The sequence below is a fragment of the Physcomitrium patens genome, chromosome 4 (genome assembly GCF_059467195.1).
Source record: "Physcomitrium patens ecotype Gransden chromosome 4, ASM5946719v1, whole genome shotgun sequence".
In the NCBI taxonomy this organism is placed as follows: domain Eukaryota; kingdom Viridiplantae; phylum Streptophyta; class Bryopsida; order Funariales; family Funariaceae; genus Physcomitrium; species Physcomitrium patens.
The window spans coordinates 14191783-14206940 of NC_143413.1; the positions used below are offsets into that span (position 1 = coordinate 14191783).

At 37.6% G+C, this 15158-nt stretch overlaps 1 protein-coding gene and 1 pseudogene across 1 annotated transcript; one reads left to right on the plus strand and one right to left on the minus strand.

Moving 5' to 3' along the window:
- Positions 1–924: 924 nt before the first annotated feature.
- On the plus strand, positions 925–3829 carry LOC112281620 (14-3-3 protein 7). The gene is made up of 6 exons (XM_024518293.3): positions 925–1209; positions 2065–2371; positions 2679–2766; positions 2958–3067; positions 3163–3358; positions 3495–3829. The coding sequence occupies exons 1-6, from the start codon at positions 1137–1139 to the stop codon at positions 3495–3497; spliced, it is 777 nt and encodes a 258-aa protein (XP_024374061.1). The 5' UTR covers positions 925–1136; the 3' UTR covers positions 3498–3829.
- Positions 3830–7585: 3756 nt separating this feature from the next.
- Positions 7586–9959, minus strand: LOC112281583 (serine/threonine-protein kinase 52 pseudogene; annotated as a pseudogene).
- Between the last annotated feature and the right edge of the window lie 5199 nt (positions 9960–15158).

Here is a 15158-nt window from a genome sequence, read left to right on the forward strand (position 1 = left end):
CTTCTCTTCAATTCGTCGCCAGAATACTGTTTTCGTTTCCGTTTTAGCTTTTTGAGTTTCTTTGAGTTTTTTGTGTGTTTTTTTGAGTTTTGTTTTATACATTAGAGTTGCTAGCTGGAACCAGCGGGCCAAGCCAGAGTGGTCCCCCAGTGTGAAAGCTTGAGAGATCAAGCAATGTCAGGTGTAGGTCTGACAATTCCTCCTCATCAAGCCCTGTGAGTTAGATTGTGATTCTCTCACGCTGCAAAAAAAAAAAAAAAAAAAAAAAAAAAAAACACCACTCCAGGGAGAGACCTGGTCAATGCGACCTCGAACACCTCTTCACCACTTCCAAGCTGGACGCGCGTTGAAACTGTCAACCGTGTGAGGTGTCTCCGCAGAAAATCCAATTCCGATCCTTCAATCGGAGACCTGATCGTCGCGGCAGAGTCGCGCACGAGAATTTCGACGGGATTGAACCGTAGCCAGCGTATTTCCCCGAAGTAAAGATAAAAGGCTCCATCCACGGTGAGTTAGCTTCATACTAATTTAACCCTTCAGCGCAGCACAACTACCACGGGCACCACTATCGCCACCAAAACATTCCACTGAATCTGAATCAGAGTCCCGTGGAGCAAGGAGAGAAATCATCACAATCTCGGACGAAGTGGACACGGAAGTGGAGCGGAAGTGGGACGGAGATGAATGTTGTGAAACGTGGAAGTTATTGGAGGTAAGAGTTTGCGTCCGGGCAGATAGGGCAGGTGAACGGAGGAGGAGGAGGAGGGCCAGGGAGCCAGCGACTGTGGCCGGTGCCGGCGGAATCCATCGTCGTCCAGCATGTGCCCCGTCGCGCTACACGCCAAAAAGGGGGAAGGAAGAGACGAGACCAGATCGATGGTACTAGAGCTCAGCTCGCTTGCTCGCTCGCTCGTCGCCTTCCAAGTCCGATAGTCCACATTCTCTCTCCCACACCCTCTCTCAGCTTGTGTATTTCAGTCGCTTCGTATTGCGCTTGCGTTTAGTTCCGTGCTGCGTGTTAGTTTACGGGAGGTGTAGCGCTGATCTTCTCTCTTTGTTTGTTTTTGTTTGTTTTTAATTTTTTCCCCTCTTCTTCTCTCCTCTTCTTCGGAGTTGCTTGCGCAAGTTCGGCCAGGATGAGTGCGGAGAAGGAGCGCGAGAGCTATGTGTACATGGCCAAGCTCGCCGAGCAGGCGGAGCGTTACGACGGTACGTGCTTAATTTTTTGTCCTGGTGTGTGTGTTTGTTTGTTTTGTTTTGTTTTGTTTTGTTTTTTTTTTTTTTCCAGATCGCGAGCTTGTTGTTTGAATCTGGATTTCGGTGGTGATGGTGGAAGGCGGATGGAGATGTGGAGATTCATTGTGGCGTATTTTGGTTGAGAGCGGGGATGTGGATGCGAATGCGGTGTTGATGTTGTCTTTCGTTGTGGAGATTTGGTGTGGTATTGTCGTGGTTGAAACTGGAGTGATTTTGTAAAAGGAATTTGTAATTTCTGCGTTTTTTTTGGGAGGGTGTGGTGATCCATTATCCGCCTGCGAGGGTTTTCTCTGTCACAATCGTCAATGAGTTGTTTGGATCCCTGGACGAAGTGGAATGCGTAACTGTTCATAATTTTACGTATGCTCCTCTGGACTGAGCTGTGTCTTAGTGGGAGGGTATTTACATTTCATTTTTTTTTTTAATTTTTGTCTGTGAACTAGTTAACTCGATTACATGTTTTGCGCCAGATTTTGTGACTCTGCGAGTGGATTTGTACATAGTGACGGGCGTTTCGTGTTTCTCAGGGGTTAAGTATTATTAGGTTTGTTTAGGAAGGACATTATGGAAATCTGTTTCACATATCATGGATTCTTCCTCATGGTTGCTTGAATCACTACATATTATTGACTACTTGACTGGCTGTTTGGTTCAGAGCCCGACCATTGCTATATTTCTGGGGATATACATCCACTTTCGTGATTAGTAAAAGTAGTATTTGTAGGAACGAACTGTGCAACTGCACGTGATCTTTTCTTGGAGTCGTTGTATATGTCCACAGCTCATGTATTGCGTTGCCAACTGCAGAAATGGTGGAGTCGATGAAGAAAGTCGCGAAGCTTGACGTGGAACTTACAGTGGAGGAGCGAAATCTCTTGTCCGTGGGTTACAAGAATGTAATCGGAGCCCGGCGGGCGTCGTGGCGGATTATGTCCTCTATTGAACAGAAGGAGGATAGCAAGGGAAACTACCAGAACGTGAAGCGTATCAAGGACTACAGACACAAGGTGGAAGAGGAGCTGTCGAAGATCTGCAATGACATACTGTCGATCATTGATGGGCATTTGATTCCTTCGTCCAGCACGGGAGAGTCCACCGTGTTCTACTACAAAATGTACGGCATGTTTTGAGAGATTGTGCATGATGAATCTCTTTGAGTGACTGTGACGCGTCCTTGTTTTGCTACAAGGTGTGCTTGGGGGATGGAGTGCTGAAGGTGTTGCAGTTGGTGTGACATGTTTCTATCTGTGCATGGAGTTGGTAGACTAGATTTCTCAAATAGATTACTCGGGCCTGAGGAGCGGAATTGGTGGATCAGATTATCGGTTAATTCTTGACCGGTCCTATAGTCGTCTTCAAGAGGAGTGTCTGGTTTGTGCTGACAGAAGTCTGATGTTTGTCTGTGATGGGCGGGGTTCTAGGAAGGGAGACTACTACCGGTACCTGGCGGAGTTCAAAACTGGGGCTGAGAGAAAAGAAGCTGCTGACCAATCTTTGAAGGCCTACCAGGTGTGTCTACGTGGGGGTGATTGGGTGTTGTGCTGAGTAATATAGTGAGCTTGGGTGGTTGGCACTGCAGCTTGTGGTGATAACTGTTGTCTAGTTTCTGTATCTGGCGGTGGTGGCGCAGTGTTGTCCAATTAAGTGGGCTGCGTGGCATGAGTAGTAACGTGACGGAGGTGATGTGAATACGTGTGCAGGCTGCATCTAATACAGCAGTGACAGACTTGGCGCCAACTCATCCGATTCGGCTGGGACTGGCCTTGAACTTCTCTGTCTTCTATTATGAGATTTTGAACTCCCCTGAGCGGTAAGATTTTGAGTTGAGGTTTTGGATGCCTGTGGGACGTGCTTTTCTTTTGGCGGGGTTCGTAACTGACTGTGCGATTGACTGCGTGGTGGTAGGGCATGCCATTTGGCGAAGCAAGCATTCGACGAGGCAATTGCCGAATTGGACACATTGAGTGAGGAGTCGTACAAGGACAGCACATTGATCATGCAACTACTTAGAGATAATCTGACTTTATGGACGTCAGATCTCCAGGACGATGTAGGCGACGACCAGGGAAAGGGAGATGACATGAGACCGGAGGAAGCGGAGGTACGAACTGTTGATTTGAATGCGATCCCATAGGCATTTATGTATTTCTACGCAGAGGATGTTTGGTTTGGTTTTATGTCAATGAGTGTTTGTTAGGAATGTTGGGAGTGACATATTGAGCATCGTGTGAATGCAGTGATCACGACAATCAAGTCTTTTCTGATGGGGTGGATTCGGAAAGAGCCTCAATTGATTGGTGGTAGGCCGGGGCGAGACGTAGTGTAGTTCCGTGCTGGCGGTTGTATGACATGTCTTGCCTATTTTGTTCTGCGTAGAGACTGGCTGTTCATAGATTTCCTCTTTTGTCCTTTTCTTTTCTCTTTTTTCTTTCCTTCGTTGGCTAGGATGAGGAATGCTAAGATTTTAATATTAAAATGAACAATGCATTATAAACATCATGTACGGTTATATCTGATAAGATTGGCAGTGGGATGGTTTTGTGTCCGGGCTGTGCGGTTTACAATTAAAGAACGGTTTCTATGTGATGGGAGCTGCTCTTTTGTTTTGTTTTGTTTTGTTTTTTTGCTTTCCTTTTCCTGTCATGGTTGCAATCGCCTGGTATTTGGAGACGATTAACTTGGTTCTCTGTTCTTTTCAACTTTCTTATTGGTTTATTTTGTTAACTTTCTTCAAAACAAGCTTGGGTAAACGTCATGAGATCTTCTTCTGATGGACGTATGCTTGGTTGGCTCGTTACGATGTGGTCTATGTTCCCGATCATGTCTGTTTACAGAACTCTGTGCCCTAAATTGAGGCTGGTGTCAAACTGAAAAATTCCATCACTATGCACATCACAATGTTTTACCATTTCCAACTTCCAGGTCACATCCTCTGCGGCTGTCAAGATGTGCCGCGGGCGTTGCACCGAACAGACTGTTACTGTTTCTTCCTGGTCAAAGCCCCAGATAGAAGAATCTGCGATCCCCATTCACCCGATTCCACTGAGGAAGGGGGCAGACCCGTCTTCAGCACCCTTGAATAACCAAGCTAGCCGTAATACAGTATTTCAGATAAGTGCAACATGCAAATTGTGTTAGTTGGGTACATGTGACTATTCCTCCTATATATACCAACAGATCGAATTCGTCCATAGCTTTGATTTCTTTGCCTTTCACGGTGAGAGGTTGTATTACTTTTCGTAAACAGCTACCAGACAAAGGAGATGAGCACAAGATCTGACGTTACTTAGAGGTGGGAATTATAATAAAAGACCTCGTGAGAATCTGGCACACCTCAACGATCGTCACGATTTTTTTTTTTTTTTTTCTTCTTTTTTTTTCTTCTTTACCCCTTTTTCTCGTGGATTTCAACGCGGTCCAAGTCCCCAGTGTCTTTCTCGACATGAAAGGTGATAAAAGTACATCAGAATACGGAGGAGCTGAAGCTTCTGTGCGAGAGAGCTTGGGAAACACAGAACTCTCTTTTGGGATCCATGTTCACGCCGTAGAGACAGCTGTCCAAGTACGTGGCACCCTTGTTTGGCTGTGTATGTGGAAAAATATAACCGTCCCACAATTCCCCATGACAAAGCATTAGTAGAATTATTGCATACAATTAATAACATACAACAATCGCATTCATTAGCTAAACGTTTTTGGAGCAAAGGGTCAAAAACCCCAATTTTTTTTAATTGTTTTTTTTTGGTTTGAACTGTAGTGATCACCACTTCGACAGATAGAGTGTTGTAATATTCCAGACATCTATTTAAAGATGGGTACGTGTCACTAATGGATGCCATCGAGCCACGTCAACTATTGATTGCTGCTTGGGTGGAAGTGCTCAAAGTCGATCTCTAAATTTCTTTCACTCACAGTAAACAATAAAAAATACTGCTCTTATGCTTTATATAGAAAGTTGCCTTGTGGAATTAGGATGACTTTGGATTTTGCACCTCGTGCATGAGTGGTTTTCCTTTTAATAATTTCATTCTGTTCTTCCAGTAAAACCTCCCACTAGCCACAAGCATCATCCCCAACAGTCAATTGTTACATGAATGCCCAACTCATTCCTTGATCTCAGTCCACTCATTGCAAAATTACAGTACCAATATACAGTATGCGCTACCGCAGATAAGATCCAACCAATACTCTCTTTATACAGTACTGGAGAATGTCCACTGGGCTGACGCCTTGTTGCAGAGGTTTGGAGATCGCTCAGTTGCAGCATTGCGAATGGCACCTGGAAGTTAAACTTATAGAGATGTTTGAAGTCGGCCCACTGGAGTGATATAACAGTAGAATAGACAATCAATTGACAGTCGATACCAATGAGGAGCCGTCGTCGAAATGGATGCCGAACTAACAAAGATCGGGTTGTTTGGGTCAACCTGATTACAGTTGAATGTAGGTACCGACTGTCTCCGGCACTGGAACCCAGACATGTGCAATACGCGTCAATGGATTACAACCCAACAACTCTCAGTGTCGAACTTGCGCCTGCTGAAGTTGCTAGTCGCAATGATATCTCCCCGGTGTGAGGTATCTCTGAACAACTCCTGATTCAGCTTGAGGAGGTTTAGTCCTGAACAGATAACGATTTCCTGTCAAAACCTTCTCTTGTCTCACACTAGATTTGTTAACAGATTTGAGTAACAGGGAATACTGCGGGATCATGACCAACCTATACCAGCTTCAAGTGCTGCGAATATACGCAATTGAAACTGACCTGATCAAAGTTTTTGAGCAAGGCTTGCTAAAGAACTTGTTAAACAATTTGCAATGTGGCTTCAAATAAATAAATGACTGCAAGATGCTTTCCTCTTCCAACCTTTGCTTGCTAGACCTTTTTGTTTTTTGTGTCAAATCCAAGTCTTACAATAGTACTCCACAGAATGAATAAACGTTGTCGTTGTAATTGTAGAGCTCATACTCCAGGATCTGCTGTATTCAACGTCACGGTCCTTGAACCAAGGTTTCAAAAATAGTTAGACCTTTTGAACAAATGCAGACATCAGAGCAAGTAACCATGACTGTAGACCTAGAAAGTTCTAGTCATTAATCGACTTGTAAATTTTGTCGAATGTCGTCTTCAAGAGTTATCCAAACTGAAACATAATAGAAACAGAATCTAGAGGAAAGGGAAGTGTATCTCAGTAGCCAACCACCTGCAGGTCTCCGTGTCTACTTTCATTTTCACTAAAGTTTTTCCAGACTTTTCAACAGTTTTATTTTTATTTTGTACAAGTTGGAGAGTTCAGCCAAGCAACTCCAGAGTCGCAGACTTCGACAACCAGCACATGTTTGCACCATGGCCTGCATCGAAACCCACACTAGCATCTGTTTGAGCTGCAGAAAAATGTTTCTTCATCAGGACGTACTTGGATATTGTTCTCGAATGTGTGTGGATCGAAGCGTAAGACTTACCCATTTGCTGCCAGATTTCTAGTTGTCGGAGAAGGCACAAGAGAAGGCTGATAATAGCATAATCAGTAAACAAACGCATATGAATTTCTAGCTCCTTGTCACTACACGCAATTCAGCTTCAGTCTCTACCCCAGACTGCTTCATTTATGCTCCACCTCTGTTGTATGATGTGTTGTATAGCTTTCATTTTGCAGGACCAACTTGCACATATTGAAACATGATTGTAGATACGGTTCTCATTTACGTGAAGAAATTCAGAATATGTAGGCACTGGGTGGAATTCATAGAGGAGCTTGTGTTTAAACAGATACTTCAAATAATAGAGTGTCGATTTCAATATGGTGCGCTGGACACAACCATATGTTGCAGCTTGTTGTTCCCATTTGCAAAGTCTTAAGCGTTTAATTTTATTCTTAAGTCAATGATTCCTATCATGGAATAAGATCAAGTTGTGAGATAACATGTGTTTTTCTATTATGTACGGTCTATGCATTGGTATCCTCTCTCTCATAACTTAAACGAGACATACTAAAGGTGTGTATGTGTGTATGTGTTTTTTTGATATGCATATCAATTTATCACTAATATTGTGTATTTCTAATGCTTCACTACTGTACTAAATCATCATTTTTATTCATTGGAGTGTTTTTTTTAAATCAACAAATATTTTTGATTTATTTATAATTTAGAAATGAAATAACTAGAGTTTGTTTCTGATTTTCTTCATGATGTTTCTTGGTATGTGTATTCATATAGCAATTGTATATAACTGCAATATATATATATATATATATATATATATATATGTCGTGTTGGAAATATTAATAATTTTTTTTATTTCAAATTTTTCTTTAGGCTTCAATTTTGGTTTTATTAATTTATTTAAGGGAATGATAAATCGACCCAGATTTTTACTAAATCGATCCACCTTGGATGAAGAATCATTGCATCCTCGTCCCCGTTCCCCCGTTCCCAGCCTCGATCCCGTTCCCACGTTCCCATGTACCCCTCTCCCCCGTTCTCTGCTTGTGGCAATTTCCGAACGAGAGATTTCGCGGCTCTTCCAAGTGTTCTTCAGATTCAATACTGTTAGAATGAAGTTTGCTGATTGCTAAACGTTTTGGACAAAAACATCCTTTCTAGTGTATACTCAATAGGGTTCTGCAACAGGTTTCTGAAAATGCAAGTCAAGCAGCTATGCTTGAAACGAAACCAGGGGAGACAACAAAATGCTTGCACACTTATGATCATGTCATCCCTACATTAAAAAAGGGAATAATATAATTAAAATGTAAAACCACAATTGAAAAAAACCAAAAACAGAGACACCCATGAGGTGTCGAATTCTGATGCACAACTGTCGATGTCATGTCCGCAAAGGAGAGGTCCAAGTGCGGCATGTCGCAGCAATAAACTTCCCACAAACAGATCCCCAAGCTGTACACATCGCACTTCTTGTTGTAGGGCTTACCGTCGAGAATCTCTGGAGCCATGTATCCTGGGGCACCAGTATCACCAGGTCATGTCCATGGGATAGGATGCCTCCACTCGTGCAACTCCGGAATCTGCAATTTTGACCCTCATCTATATGTCGGGAAACATGTTCTCTGTCTTCACACCACGATGAATGAGCTTCTGAGAATGGAGGTATGCAAGCCCTCTAGAAACATCCCAGGCTAATTGCACGACCACCTTGTACGAGAGTTTTTTCTGCCGGCTGCGAATGAGATGTTCTTTAAGAGTCCCGCCTGCGAGGTACTCAACGACAACACAACAAGCATTGTTCGGCACATGATGGAATCCATCATCACCATCCACGGCTGAGGGAATTTGCAAATCTGAGTTTCCCATCGAGGCTCCGATGAACTCCGTGACATTAGGGTGGTCGAGTTTATGCCACACAGCAACCTCTTGTCTGAATTCGTTTCTGTAGTATTGAACCTCTGTTTTCTTCATGGTATTCTCCTCGGCCCACTCAAGTAGCTTAATGGCGACATCCTGGCCTTGTACACTCCTTTGTGCACAATGCCAACGGGGCCACGCGCAATCATATGTTTCGAAGTGATCTGACGAGGATTTATTTTCCATTCTTGCATCTCTCCAAGAATGCAATGACGGTGCTATTCCCGGAGCCGCGCCCCCGTGCGCCTTCCTTGTTTCTACATCTAGGTGGACGAGCATTCGGGGACAAGAATGCTGGATTGCGATCTTCCTCTGTGAATTTTCCTCTCAAAACCTTGTTTCCGCAACGTTTCCTAGGATTGCAAAATTTTCTGATACTAGGTTTATTGATCGGTGGGGCAAACTGTGCCAGAGGCATTTAATCGCCGCTACTTGCCCAACATCGATTATCAGAGACTGATTCTCGAGAATGCAGACGGCTGAAACTGGCCTGTGATGTGCTCCGGGGACGGCCTCTACCATGGACGAACAAGGTCCTGAGACCGACAACAGCCTGTTTTTATAATTATGCTTGTTTTGGTTCTAGCCACTATTGTTTGTTACTATTATAATTTTATTTTAGACTATTGCAAATATGCACTATGCCAACTCCCTACCGTATTATAAGAATAATATAATTAAATGATAAAATCTAATAACATTTGACTTGGAAGTAGCATTACAATGTGAAGTTACAATCTTTATTTCAACTTGAACCTATATTGCTATATAAATTTACATCATTAGAGATGCTACCACTCATAATTTAAAAAAAAAATTCAAATTAAAACTTACTTTATTTATTTGTTTGTTTTGCAAGATAACTTTTCAAAGTTTTAGTTTGATTTTGTAGATAAAAACACATAAACAAATAAAATAAATAAATTAAAAATAATTTATAAAAATGGTTTATGTTGAAAGTAATTTTACTTTTTATATAATTGAGAGGTATAGAGACACAGCTATCAAGTATCTAAACAGTAAAGAAGAAGCCAAAACCTATGTATTACATAAAAATAAAAATTACCTAAAATTTGTGTGTGTATGTGTATGTTTTGTTGTTGTTGTTGTTGTTGTTGTTGTTGTTGTTTTTTTTTTTTTTTTGTTTTTTTTTTTGTTTTTTTTAAATTATTTTCTTAACAACCACATAAAAATCATATCAAATATTAATACAAGCTAGTATCACTTTATTATAAAAAATATTTAAACTAGATATAATACAAATATAATTATTTATAAATTTAAAACACCATTTCTTGATAAAGCCAAAACTATTGCAATTATAGTTGTATACAATAAAATAAATAAAATTAAACTTGATTTTTTTAATGATCTCGTAAAAACTTATTATTTTAAATATTAAATATTTATTCAAAATTTTTTAAAAATAATTGCTTATTTTTTATTCATAAAATTTTCTAAAAATGAATAAAAATAAAAATATTTATTATAATTTACTTATTGAATATAATATTAAAATATAATTATATTTATTTAATTAATAAAATTTTTTATACTTGGAATTTTTCTTTTCTAACATACCTAAGATCTATTGCCAAAGAATAATAGAGTTTTATTCTTTTACTTATTTATTATTAAAATTTAAAATTTTTAAAAATTTCCATATAAATTTTATTGGAATATGGTAATATGCAAGATTTTTTTTTTTATCATTTTTTTTAATGCTATATTATCAGTTCCATTCTATTTATTAAAATTAGAAGTATCTTATCGATAATAGATTTTATTGATTAATAAAATAACAGAAACCACTCTACCCTTGTACATCTTAGGTTATAAGCCTAATGTTCTTAATGATGAAGGTACATTAATAAATTCTAAATGAAGGATATTACTTTTATCAAATACATTGCAAAATGTTGCAAAAAGACAAAAATAAAAATTAGCACAAGAGTGGCGATGCAGTAGCTTAGCCATTAAATGGCATAATTGACACCTAAAGATTTTTAAACATGATCAATAAATTACTTATTTTTATGAAAAGAATAAACAAATAATCAAAATGATGAGGAACTTACTTACTACGAGTCTATAGTTGTAATCTTAAATACAAGTGGTTGGAACCTTAATATTTGGCACTAAGTCTGAATCTTAGTTCATCCATACCATTGATCATCTAGTATAGATGATTAATATGAATGGATGTTCCAACACCTTCTCTCACTACAAAATCATCTATAAAGTTTTTACAAAAAACTACAATTATTCTAAGAGCTCTAGTTTTTATAATTTTTTTAATAGATTTTTGTAGATAATTGTAATTCATCTTTAAGATTTATTTTATGGAAGTAATAGAGTTTGTTGTAGTAGTACTCTCTTTTGTGTTTACAAGTCTCTTTTCCTATATTATTGATTTTTTTTTTATCTTATGATATTCTAGCTTAATATATCTTATCTACTTTGTTTTTCGTAACCTAAGCTTCCTATAGAGATTTTGAAGATGCAAAAGGAGAATGTATAGGGTGGAGATGAGGCGGGTAGAATAAGGTGACAAGATTGGGATAAAAAATAAGGCCAAAGTGGCGGGATTGGGACAAGAGAACAAGAGACATGAGATGGAAATGAAGTAGGAGACATAGAACTTATACAAAAATGAATCATGAGATAGGAAGATGGTGTGGCTTTAACAACTCTGTATAAATATATAAATATATATATACATATACATATATATTTTAATATATAAAAATATAAAAATAAAAATAAAAATATTATTATAAAATTACATTTAAAGCCATTTAAAAATCAAAATTTAAATGACAAAATAAATAGTTATATTAAATTAAGACTGATAAAATCCTAGATAAATGGCTTCATATATGTAACAATAAAAATCCATACTAAGAGGCTTATTATATTATCTAAATTTAAATAATAATAAAAAAATTAAAAATTAATAATAAAATAAATCAAATAAAATCATCATATAATGCTACATAATTTTATGAGCTCATGTTGAAATATTTTCCATTTTTCCTCTTTAGATAATACACAAGTGAGGTTTAAGGGCTTCTATATATCTTCTTTATTTTTATCTTATAAATTATTTTATTGATTTTTTTCTACTAGGTATATAAACTTATTGATAAGTAAATTTAGTAATTTAGTAATTTAATATTATATATGCTTTTTACCATTATTAGTAAAGGTAAAGAAATTAAAATTTAGATTAGCTTCAAATAAATTTTATTTATCTATCCATCAAGAAGCTAACCTTTATTGAGTGTAAGTGTGGTTAACTCAATCAATGTTGGATCTTATCCTTTGCTAGTAGCAACAAAGTTTGAAAATTTAAACCTTTGTTTTTAATAATATGATAATAAAATAATTTAACTAATATGATATTGTCAACGATATGAATCTTAAAGAAAGAAAATCCTCAATACACTCTTCTGTCATTGAAGAAAATTAGAGAGTCACTCAATAGGTGATACAATATTAATCTAGAATGGCTATTACCAAAAACAAGAAGACTAGAAAGTCTTGAAACAAGACTAAAGACTGGAAAGGCATTAACAAGAGTAAAGAAGGCTTCACTCTTGCCTCCATATATACTCTTAACTAGGAGCTACATGGTGATGTCCTATAAGACCTCTAAAACGTGTTGACTTTATAAGATACATTTCTTAACTTACAAGGCAAGTTTTCTATATTTGTGTGATATAGTTAGCTTTTTTCACAAGCTGCCAATATGTGGTTAACTTGTCAACAAAGTTTCTAACCTATTAATCAACTACAAAGACATGTAAAGTCAAGCAACATCTATGAAGCTTCTAAGAAGCTTCTTTAAAAAGTCTTTATAAAATTAATCTACTTTTATCTACTTTTATCTATTCATATCTAATCATGTAACTATTTACTAGAATATCTATGTATGTCCATGACATTATTCCCTCCCCCTCCCTTCTAAAAATGAGTTCTATAAGGAGCGATTTTCATATTTTGAGGAAATCCAAGATGTGGTCAATTATATTTGCCACATACTCTGATCTTTCTTCACTTTGAAGATGGTTGATAGATTCTTTTAGCCATCGATAATGTCCCATACTAAAGCAAGAAAACCACCCTCTTATTTGGTCGTTGTTGAGGCCTTTGTTACTTTTTTGAAATAAAACATTTAAAATATTATTAGGAGTTCTATCTACCTCTAATAAAATCACCAAACATCAAGATTTTCTTCCAAGGTCAATATATCAAACATGTTGTATCTTGCCATTTATTCAAGGAAGGACATGTCGTTCTTAAGGATCTTTATCTCAATTTTGTCATCTTGAAGGTTGTGATAATTGTAATGTTTTATCTGGTAAGTTTGCAAATGAAAGCTCTTGAGTTGAATTTGCTCATTGTTACTTCTCCATCTCTCTCATTAAACACAAGCTACAAAAAATGATAGAAAATAGAGTGTTATCTTTCTTTGGTCCTGTTTCTTTTATAGCAAAGATTTGTTATTCTTCATCTTAATTTTGATAGATGTCGTTGATGAAAGGCTTCAACTTTCTTTATTGTATTTGTAAGATTCTTTGATGGCTCCCATGTACATTTATTAATATCATATCCAAGCCAATGAATAAGATATTCCAACCTATTTTGATACTATTTTGAATCTAAGACTTCTTCTACCTCGAACTCTTAATTATTATCCATTTCTATAGGAGAAGGTGGCATTTGTCTTTTTTCCAAGATATTCACTGTCTTATATAATTCAAAAAGGGACACGAGAAATATATGGTGGATCTTCATAGACTTAAATAGATATAATAGATAAGCAACAAGATTGATTTGTTCACGAATAAAAAAAGGTCCTAGCCTATGATAGTCTAACTTATCACAACAATGAATAGTCATGACATTGAGACAAAATAATCATACCTTGTCACTTACATTGAGTTGTGGTTGTTCTTTGCAATAGGTATTTCCATTGATTTTTTGTTATTCTTGAGCTTCTTTTAATTGTATCTTCCTTGTTGCATGTAGCTTTGACAAATGATTTCCTAAATCTTTTGCCGCAAGATTTTCAACTTTTAAAAAGTCAAAAGTATCAATTCATGGATGATAATCATAATTGGTATAGAAAGGTGTTTGTTGAGTAGAAGAATGTACCAAATTATTGTATAAAAACTTTGCGAATGACAAAAGAATTTTTCAATCATCTTGATAATAGTTGATAGTACACCTGTCAGAGACAAGAACTCGATGAAAGCTAAAGAGTAAGTGAGACTTTTCTCAAAAAGAAATAGGACAAAATAGAAATATGTATATTAAGAAAGAAACTGGAATGGCTATTGCCAAAATACAAGAAAACTAGAGACCCTTGAAACTAGACTAGAAGCAAGAAAGGAGTTGACAAGAGTGAAGAGGGCTTCACTCTTGCCTCTATATATACTATCTAACTAGAAGCCACGTGGCGATGTTCTATAAGACCTCCAATATATGTTGACTTTCTAGGCCACATGCCTTTGCTTGCAAGGCAAGTTTTCTATGGATGGACCACGTAGTTAGCTTGTTCTTTAAGCTTCCAACATGCGTGGCACATGGCTAACTTGTTGATCAAGTTTCTAACCTAAAAGTCAACTATAGACTCCTATAAAGTCAAAGCAACGTCTATGAAGCTTCTAAGAAGCTTCTCTAGAAGATATTACACAATTAACCTACTTTTACATACTTTTATCTATTCATATAGGTAATTATATGTATGTCCGTGACATTACCCCCCCTTCTAGGGACGAGTTCCACGAGGAGCGGTGATTATATATTGAGAAAATCTAATATGCGACGAATTGTATTTGCTACATACTCTGATCTTTGTTCTCTTCGAAGATAGTTGATGGGTCCTCTTAGCCATCGATAGTGTCCCATTCCAGGGCGAGAAGACCACCCTGTTATTTGATCACTGTTGAGGCCTTCATAACTTCCTTCAAATAATACATTTGAAACACCATCAGGAGTCGTTCCTATCTCCAATAATATCACCAAACATCGAGAATCTCTTCCAAGGTCGTGATACCGAACGCGTTGTATCTCACCATCTATTCGAGGAAGAACATGTCGTTCTTGAGGGTCTTCATTTCGGTTGCGTCGTCTTGAAGGTTGTGACAATCGCAATGTCTCATCCGGTAAGTCAGCAAACGAAGGTTCTTGAGTTGAATCCGCTGGTTGTTGGCTCTCCATCTAATTAGCGTCACAAAATGCAAAGAAGTTACAAACAAGGATAGGAAATTGAATGTTATCTTGCCTCAATCTTGTCTCTTTTATAAGAGAGGTTTTCATCTTGGTTTTGATGGATGTCGTTGATGAAAAACTTTGACTTTAGCTGATGCATTTGCTAGATTCCTGGATGGCTCCCATGTGCGCTCACTAATATCATATCCGCGCCAATGAACAAGATATTCCAGCTTATTTCGGCGCCGCCTTGAGTCTAATATCTCTTCCACCTCAAATTCTTCATTATTATCTACTTCTATAGGAGGCGGTGGCAT

Bases quoted from the DNA above. Each gene is read 5' to 3' on its own strand.
- LOC112281620 (XM_024518293.3), top strand. From the start codon at position 1,137: ATGAGTGCGGAGAAGGAGCGCGAGAGCTATGTGTACATGGCCAAGCTC. The intron at 1,210-2,064 runs GTACGTGCTTAA...TGCCAACTGCAG, and splicing joins GCAGGCGGAGCGTTACGACG to AAATGGTGGAGTCGATGAAG. The intron at 2,372-2,678 runs GTACGGCATGTT...GCGGGGTTCTAG, and splicing joins ACCGTGTTCTACTACAAAAT to GAAGGGAGACTACTACCGGT.